Genomic DNA, 8,872 nt, shown 5'->3' with positions numbered 1-8,872 from the left:
TTTCTCTTCCAAACACTAAGTGTTCTAAAGCAAGCCACATCTTTACCTGATCGGCTTCCTGAGAAACCAGACACTGATTCTAACTCTCTGGGTGCATGAGGATCCGGTCGCTACTTCATCCTATGGGCAGGGGGACTACCAGCCACCTCCCCCAGTGCGTGGGCTCTGCTCCCCTCCTCCCCTGGAAGGAAGGTGAGCTGAGCTGAGCACGACACTCTCACACCCACTGCCTGACCCTAAGTGAGCTCCTGCCATATTCCAAGCTGGGCGGGAAAACAGGCCACCAGCTCCTCCAGAGCCCAGGAGGGTCACTTCCTGGCGAGTTCGAGCACCTTCGTCACCATGGCGCCGATCCCGTCGTGGATGAGGTGGAGCGCAGTCTCACACATGAAGGCTGGGGTGGTGACCACCTTGTTCTTTGGGTCCACGTGCGCTTCGTGCACAGGAGTTAGGGAAAAGCCACCCAGCAAGGACGTGGGGCAGGTGGAGGCGTACGGCATGCTGTGGCCACTATTCCCAGCTGCCCCAGAACAAGGGTTCTGCACCACATGCCCCGTCCCAATGTGACTGGGGTGGGGGGACATTCTTTGGGTGGAATCTGCTGAGAGGGCCCCACCTTCCACACTATCTGTGCGCCGGAACTAAATGAGAATGCGGCCAGCACGTCCCCAGAGGAAGCTCAGCAAACAGTGTCAGCTTCAGGAAGCTGTGCAGCAGTGTGCCCTGCAGGATCCGCATGGGACCCACGGCCCCCGCAGCCCTGTCCGGGTCTGCACACTGCTGGCCCAGGTCCCACAACCCTGGAGGCAGCAGCATCTCCGCTTTTCAGATCAAGAAAACGAAGAGAGCTCATCTGCATGCCAGGGACAGGAGAGCAGGGGCCAATTCCACCTGGGATGCACCTCACCACACGACTCCTGCTCCAGGTCACGCAGACCCTGGAGGTGAAAGAACTGGCCTTGCCCCAACCTGCCCTGGACCTACACTGACCCGGGCTAGCCCTGACCCCATTGACTGCCATGGTCTGCTGGCTGCTCTGCACCAGAGGGGAACATGGACATCTGAAACTGCAGGATGACAGCGCCACCTTCAGCACAAACGTCCGAAGGTTATGTGGTCATCTCTAGGACACTGATGTCCTGTTTCTGATTGCAGCCCATGGGGGGACCCTCCGGGTCCAGGTGCAGACCCAGGACGTAGAACACTGTGCCTGAGGCTCTATGCCACAGTGCTCGGCGCAGCTCCAGCCTGGAGACGTCACCTGCCTGGCCAAAGAGGGGGACCCCACACCACATGCCACCCCCACTGCCAGAAAGGATATGGTCACTTCCTTCACACAGTGCTTGGCGCCCATGGCTTTGATGGCTTCCGCGGTCCCGGCATATGGCCACTTGCCACCTTCCTCCTGCTCATGGCCCACAGTGACCTCAACGCCACGGAGCACTTTGGCCGCAAGGACAGGAGCAATGCAGCACAAGCTGAGAGGCAAAGGGAACAGGGTCAGCTCAGGACCGTGCAGGTAGTCACCAGGCAGGGGTGCAGGGGGCACAGCCACGGCAGCTCTGAGGGGAGACGGGCACCATGGATGGAGCTTTCTACACAGCCCCGTCTGGGAGAATGTGGGCAGGAGGTGCTACATGCAGCCCACTCCCAGGCTCGACCCCAGGCTGGCACTGGTGGTGCTGAAGGGCTCTAGGATGGCGACTAGGCAGGCTCCGGTGAGCGACTGGATCCGAGACATGCTGTCAGTGGGGACTATCATCTGCAGCCTCTGTCTCCCACCTGGACGAAGGCGTCTAACATAAGCTGCTCTTTTTCAGTTCGCCAGAGACACAGTGGCCAGCAGCACACACAGGGGCCAGGAGTGGCCTGCAGTTTGCATCCTGCAACTTTGTCCTTACTATGTGTGCCCTGCTGTGCTCCTGCCAGGCCTTCTCCACAGTAACCGGCTCCAAAGATGAGCAATGCTCGCCCTCTGGCTCACTGATGTGGACGAGCCACTCGCTATGTTAAAGTGGGAGCAGGAGGCAGCCACGGGGACACTCATGGATGTGAAGTCTGACAGAATCCAGTCTTCCAACAGGGTCCCTATCACACATCTCTAAGCCCCTACCGGATGCAGGTATCGCTGGCCTCGCCTGTCTGTCAGGACCAAGGACCATGGACTGTGACATTAGTGATGGCTGTGCCAAAGAGTTTGAGGGTGCAGAGAAGCAAAGGGACCCTGGCGTGTGGCCAGCCTCAGAATCCAGGCTCCATGAGGAAGGGAGAGCAGCCGAGAATGACATGGTGGCAGGAACAGTGCTCACGGCAGCAATGAGAGTGGAAAACGAAGAATAACTAGCTGAGCAAGGACGGGAGGCTGGGGAAGGGGTGCTGGGAAATCTGGAGGTCAGGGAAGGAACTGGGGAACATTCTAGAAGCTGACAATCATCCCCTCCTTCCTGTTAAGCCATAAGGAGAAATTAACACAACCACAAACTAGAGAATTTTAAGAGCTGGAAGTCACCTGTGAAACCCCCTCCGTTAAGAGGAGGAAAGGGGCTGAGTTTTCAAGACCACACAGTTCAGAGTGGCAGCTCCCAGCTGTGAGTTACGAGCCACGGCCCACAGGTTCCAGCCCCTGCCCTCCCACCCCTGCCAGGCCTGCTCCTACAGCCACAACGTACCCAATGGGCTTCCCAGCCTTGTGGAAGTCCTTCAGCACACGCTCCACATCTTTGTTGACTTTGCAGTCCTTCCCGTCCGTGGCAAACGTGCTCCTACAGTGAGAACAAGCTCCTTACATCTCAGAGCTCCAGACTATTGGCCACCCCTGAGGTCTGAGATGTGGCTCCGTTAGCTCCTCAGCCATGGAAATAACAGCGAGTGTGCGCACGTATACGTATGTGGCTTCTCATATAATTATATATTTTTCTGTTCTTTTAAATGAGAAAGGAGCACGGAAAGTGCACGGAGGGGGATCATGTAGCAGAGGTGAGGAGGGAAAGCAGACACCAGAGCAAATGAAGCCAGGGGCTCAGACTGCGAGCCGCACCATGTGGTCCTCAGCCAAGGGACAGAAGGACATGCAATTAGCCTAAAACCAGTGACAGGTGGTCCACTTGACTGACAATGAAAAGAAACGCAAATTAAACACTGTCTTTTTCACCAGAGCAAGAGCCGTCCAGGGTCTGGAACAGTTTCCCCTCCCAGCTGGTGGGCACATACCTGCCTGTGCCACCTCTATGAAGGCAACTGGTGAGACTCACCAAATTTCAAACTCCACCTTCTTTGCCAAGAGCCACATTCTGGGTGTCCCTGTGCTCTGTCGTGGGTTCTACTCCTCCTTCCTGGACACATGCATGGCGTCAGCGCCAAGGGCTGACCGGTGGTCACTATGCCAATACGCCAAAATGCACCTATTTATACTTTAAATATGTGTATGTCAACTGTATCTCCAAAAAGCTGTTAAGGGGAAAGAGGACTGGATATCACAAGCATTCATCCAAGCTGGGTGTCCCTCCGGTGGAACCGTGTGTGAAGCTGTTAGACAATTAAAGAACTAACAAGCTACACTGTCAAGTGAAAGGCACAAAGTGCAGAATAGGGAGCTTAAGAGGCTACTGTCTGGTTAGATTTTTAACACAACCACATGTGAATATCATGGGAAATAAGCACAAAAGCCAGAAACAGTGCCAGGGAGGGAGAAGGGGGCTGGAGGTCCCAAGCAGGAGGAACTGAGACTTCTGTCACCCCTGAACTCGCCTGTGGCCACATGCTGTACCCTAAAGTCCACAGCAGCCACCGTGTAGGAGACCCTGATGCGGGAGCTGGCCTTCCTTCTGGGAAGGTAGGAAAAGATGGGAGGCCAGTGACCAGAAGCTGCAGCTCCCCGCAGGATGGGGTGAGCTTACAGATGTGCACGTGGGCCCAGGGCCCCCACGCCCTTCAACACCAAGAGAGATGCACCAAGACCCAGTGCACCTCCTGTCTGAGCTCCTGAGTCAATCAGGTATGGCATCATCCATGCCAGGTACACACCCCAGGGGTGGTGCTGACAGCCGAGGCCAGGGGCTTGTGAAGCCAGTCTCATCCTTCTGAGAAAGGAACCCCAGGCCTGTTGGAAGTGAAAAGCCCCGCTGACGCAGACAGGTCCCTGCCACCTCCTTCCAGGAGGCTCATGACAATGGGGACATAGAAAATCACTTGAAAGGCTGGTTTTGGGGACAGGGAGTGGGTGTGGGGTGGGGCAGCGCTCCCGCCAGGGAAAGCAGCTCTCAAGGGGCTGGGCAAACACAGGCAGACCTGGAGAAAGTGGGTGGTGGGAGCCTCAAGGCATCAGGACACAGAAGGGCCGTGAGCAGAGTCAGGCAGAGTCAGACTTTAGGGAAAGTAACCACCTCTGCCCATCATTTCCAGGTGCAAGATGCCCAGATGGACAGAGGCAGCGAGGAGGTCACTGTGTCGCTGCAGGGGGAACAGCAATGACCAAGTAGTCAATGGTCCCGAAAGGGTGAAGAGCAGTTGATGAGCAACAAGACTGAAGCCTGAACCCCCTCTGCCCCATCTCCTCCACCCCCAACATCAAGGGGCTGATTCTGAGCACAGGTGATGGACTCACTCTAAAGATCAAGATGTTCCACAGGCCTCTGGGGCAGGCAGCTGGAAATGTGGGTCAGTAGGGGGAGGTGTGTGGTCCAGACAAGGTGCCAGCTAAGGCATGAATGCAATTTGTGGGGAGAATGGAAAGGAGGTGCAGGAGGGAGGCGGGGACTCCATGAGGAGCAGCTGGGATGCCTGCGCCCAGCGGTCAGGCCAGGCCCGACAGCACTCAGAGAACTCACAGGAGAGGGAGCACCTAGGTGAGGAAGGTACTGGACACCTGCGAAAGGGGATGTGGACCACGCGGCGAGGACCTGAAGGGTGTGGGGCCTGGAAGGGTGGTGGGAGAGCAGCACCCACTCAGTCCAAGAGCGAAGGGAACAGAGGAGAAACAAGAGGAAGTGGTGATTCCTGGAGCGCTGTGCGGGCGGCAGACAAGTGCTGTCAGCAGGGCATGGGGAGCAAGGAGGCTGTGGGGCCCCAGAATGGCCTAGTCAGCGGGAAGGCAAGCTCTGGGGCTGGCTGCCTGCGGTAACAGTCAGGCAGTGTGTTACCGCAGACCCTGGGTCTGGGGCAGGAACGTTCTTATGAGTGACACAGGAAAATGCCAGCACATCTGGGCCAGATGTGTTGATCTGTTGTGTTTCCATCAAACACATGTAGTCAGGGTGTCACACACACTACACCGTGTGCTTACACAGCTGTGACAGATGTGACGTGAACCTCCCCCCACCCCCCGTCGCAGCAGCCCTGTGACCCCACAGGAGGTACTTAGGACAATGAGGCTGGTGCAATTTCCATGAAATGCACAGAAAGACAAGGAATGAGAGAACAGAAAGAGGACCTGAAACCCAAAGGACGTCATAGTGACGGCCTCCCAGGCTCCCATCCAGATGCCCTGGCAAAGACCCAAAGGGCTCCAATCAGGACAGTCAGGTGACTGGAAAAGCAGTTTCCGGGCTCCACAGCCCACAGGGGCTTGGCTGCCTGCAGGAACACACATGCAGACACTGGTTTTGCTGCAAGGAGACCCACCTGCACCGTGGTTATGACAGAGGAAGTCACAACCACAACAGCAGCCAGGTGCCATGAGGGCTCAGAAAGGAGCAGGTAGAGTAAAATTCGAGTCTTGCCAAAATGCAACCTAAGCCCCATCCTATAGTAGTTCCCTGTCACAGCAGCCAGTTGCATCGTTTGGACCCCAAGACCTCAGCAGTGGCTCATGTCACCACCTGGTCCCCATTTACTGCTCCAGGTAAAAAGCACAAGGCCCCAAACTCAAACACTCACAAGTTTTTGGCAGCTCCAAAGCCCCCAGGGAAGATGGCAGCATCATGGTTGGCTGCACTTAGCTGGGCCAGGTCAGTGATCTTGCCACGGGCGATTCTTGCTGACTCAGTCAGAACATTCCTGGGAAAGGGCACAAAGAGAGGCCAAGGAAAGGTTCAGCGTAGATGAGAGAACAGGGTGGGAAGGAGCCCACAGGACAAGAGGCCGTGTTTTCTCAGCCCCAGGGAGTAGCGTTCACACACGAGTTTCACGTCAACATGTAGAAAAAGCAATGGATCTACAGAGACATAAACGACTCCCGGACCCTCAGATCAGCACTTCAAAACCCACCCAAATCATCTGGAGCCTCCTGCATCAGTTAGGGGCCACTAGGAAGACAGACCCCCAAGAGTCTGAAACAGAGAGCATTTTCATGGGTAACCAATGGACATGACAGGGGTGGGAAAGTTAGGAAGCGCCTGTGCTGGGTGAGTGCAGCAACCACAAGTGGGAGCTACTGCCACCCTAGGCCAGGGTCCCAGGCAGAGAAAAAACCCCAGGGTCCTGATTAGGACCACAGCCCCCAGCAGACGGAACTGCTGTTTCTTCCCTTTTTTCATCTCCCACTGTCTGAACCCAGCTGAAAGGTGTCTGGGAACCACAGCCTCCTGGGGCCATTGCCCTGAGGTCCCAGTAGGACAGGAGGGGAGAGGTGGATCTCAGAGCACCCAGGGCCTCAGGAACAGAAATGCTGCTGGGAGCTACTCAAAGACTCGTGGGGCCCAGACAGGTGAGTGAGGGGGCAGCCAAACTGAGGTGCACACCTTTGGTCAGAACAAAGCATGGAGCTCACTCAGCAGGAACATTTCGGTAAGGAATGGAAGGTAAGCACCAAAAGGTAGCGCTCTGGGCCCCCAGCCTTAGTCCAGACCAGCCTGGGGACGAGTGCACTGAAGGCAGGACGTTCATTTGAACAGGTCTGGCCCTGACTGGGATGAAAACAGCTACGCGCTCAGGTTCTCAGGGAGCTTCAACCCGCCCCTGTGCAGTCAAGGAGAGAGGGGTAGGACCCACACCTGGTTTCGCTCTCAGAAGGCTGCCCCTTGGTGTGGTCAATCACATGCATCTGCCGGACGTCGGGAGCGAAGATCTGGACCTCAGCCCCACCACGGCTGAGGTGCACCAGCACCCTGAGAGGGAGGAAACCACACCAGGCTTTGAGACAGGCCCAGCCTCACCTGTCAACATTTTTGAAAACAGGATTTCAGCTAAATGCCAGGTATAAATTCCTTGGGTAGTTAATATCCCACTTGCTTTGCAAAAAGCTGTGGTTGGCTTGCATTTGAATTCACTGTCACTGAACTAGCCTGCACTGACCAGCAAGTCTCCACATTCCCTTGACACACCGGGTGCAGGGAGCAGGGTGACCAGCTGGTGTCACAGTCTGGATATCTGAGTTCCCAGGCTGCTGCGGGGTGTTTTCCTCCCACAGGCCAAATGATGTGGGGAGCTCAAAGGTTTGAGGGGGGTTTTGGGTCACGACAGTAAGTCCAATTCCTGGTGTCCCCCAACCTTGCTGTCACGGAGGTGGGAGACATGGAGACATGCAGGTCTCCCAGAAGGCACGTGATAGCTCACCCATCAGTCCCAGACTGGGTGCTGTCACTGTCGCCCTTTTGGAGGAGCTAGAGATGCATGACCCAGAAGAGCCGGGCCTGCCCTGGTACTCCATTGGGCTCTGCAGCTCTCATCACCTCCTCCGCACTCCACATAGGTCTTGTCGTTGCTAGGATGCCTCAAGCTGTTCCCCGCGACTGCTGGCTTCCTCCACTCTGGTTTCCCCACCCCGGCCCCCATCAGGAAGCTCTGCGGGCCTCTGCCCCCCATCAGCTCCACACAAACTAAAGCTCACTCCTCCTCTGGCGCCAGCGCCAGCACCAGCACACACGGGCAGCTCCTGGGTGACAGGGCTCCGGCCACCACAGCCCACGGCTCCTCTGGAGAGGGCAGGGGGGTCCCCCAGCCTCCACCTGGAACCTACGGGGCGCTGCTCACGGCCACAGCTGACAGCCCATGCGGAAGGAAAAGCTCTGAAACCCCAAACCCGAACCCAGGCACTGGTCCCAATGTGTGTAGCACGTGTTCCGGTCGCCAGAGGAGAGGAGCAAGGGCTCGCCCTGGTGACAGCGCGGCAGGGGTACTAAGGAAGTTTACTCGGCGTCTCCTTGGGTTTCAGGTGTTATTTTAACTTTTCCTCCGCTGCCTCCCCGCGTCTCGTCGGTCCCTTTCGCTTCCTAATGGGAGAAAGGCTTCTCCAAACGGCTGCGGGGATGGCCACCCCCTTCCCCAGGGCGGCCGCCCGAGGGGCTTACGCGGAGGCCTCGTGCAGCTCGGTCCCGTCGTAGACTCCGCACCCCGACAGCACCTGCGGGAGGAGCTCGGGTCACCGGGAGCCCACGCGGCGTGGGGCCCGGCCTCCGGCGGAGGGAGCCCACGCGGAGGGCGGAGGGGGGCGCTCCACCTCGGGCGCGGCGGGGGGAGCCCACGCGGAGGGCGGAGGGGGGCGCTCCACCTCGGGCGCGGTGGGGGAGCCCGGCCTCCCGCGGCCCCCCGTGTCACCGCGGGCGCGCACTCACCAGCGCGACCCTGGCCCCGGGCCGCGGCGCAGAGCCGTGGAAGGCCGCGCGCGGGGAGGGCGCCGCGAACGTACAAGCCGCCGCCGCCAGCCGGGGAGCCACCAGGGCTCTGACAGCCGCCATGGCCGCGCGGGGACAGCGGGGTCGCAGGGTCACGGGGTCAGAGCCCGGTGCGGAACCAGCCCGGCCGCGCCTGCGCAGTTGCTTCGTTCCCGCAACCCCGCGCCTGCGCAGTCGCCAGGCGGCGCGCGCGTGTGGACGGGCTGGTTTCGTCCCTCGGTCCGCGGCGCCCGTGACGCAGCTCGGCGCTGTCCGGTGTCTGGCCGCACCCTCCCAGATTTGGCAGGTTCTGGGCCACGCCCGCAGGGTGTCCCCGGGACCGC

The 8,872-nt window shown here is 58.4% G+C and overlaps 1 protein-coding gene across 1 annotated transcript; it reads right to left on the bottom strand.

The window, feature by feature from the left end:
- Window positions 1-249: 249 nt before the first annotated feature.
- Window positions 250-8,835, bottom strand: GATD3 (glutamine amidotransferase class 1 domain containing 3). Its single transcript, XM_087817943.1, has 7 exons — window positions 8,490-8,835; window positions 8,226-8,278; window positions 6,930-7,043; window positions 5,875-5,994; window positions 2,670-2,762; window positions 1,322-1,478; window positions 250-437 (listed from the first exon to the last, which is right to left on the bottom strand). Exons 1-7 carry the CDS (start codon window positions 8,610-8,612, stop codon window positions 309-311), a joined length of 789 nt encoding a protein of 262 aa, XP_087674069.1. The 5' UTR covers window positions 8,613-8,835; the 3' UTR covers window positions 250-308.
- Window positions 8,836-8,872: the final 37 nt, after the last annotated feature.

The sequence above is a fragment of the Miniopterus natalensis genome, chromosome 6 (genome assembly GCF_054644295.1).
Source record: "Miniopterus natalensis isolate mMinNat1 chromosome 6, mMinNat1.hap1, whole genome shotgun sequence".
In the NCBI taxonomy this organism is placed as follows: Eukaryota; Metazoa; Chordata; class Mammalia; order Chiroptera; family Miniopteridae; genus Miniopterus; species Miniopterus natalensis.
This window is presented reverse-complemented; position numbering and strand designations above follow the sequence as displayed.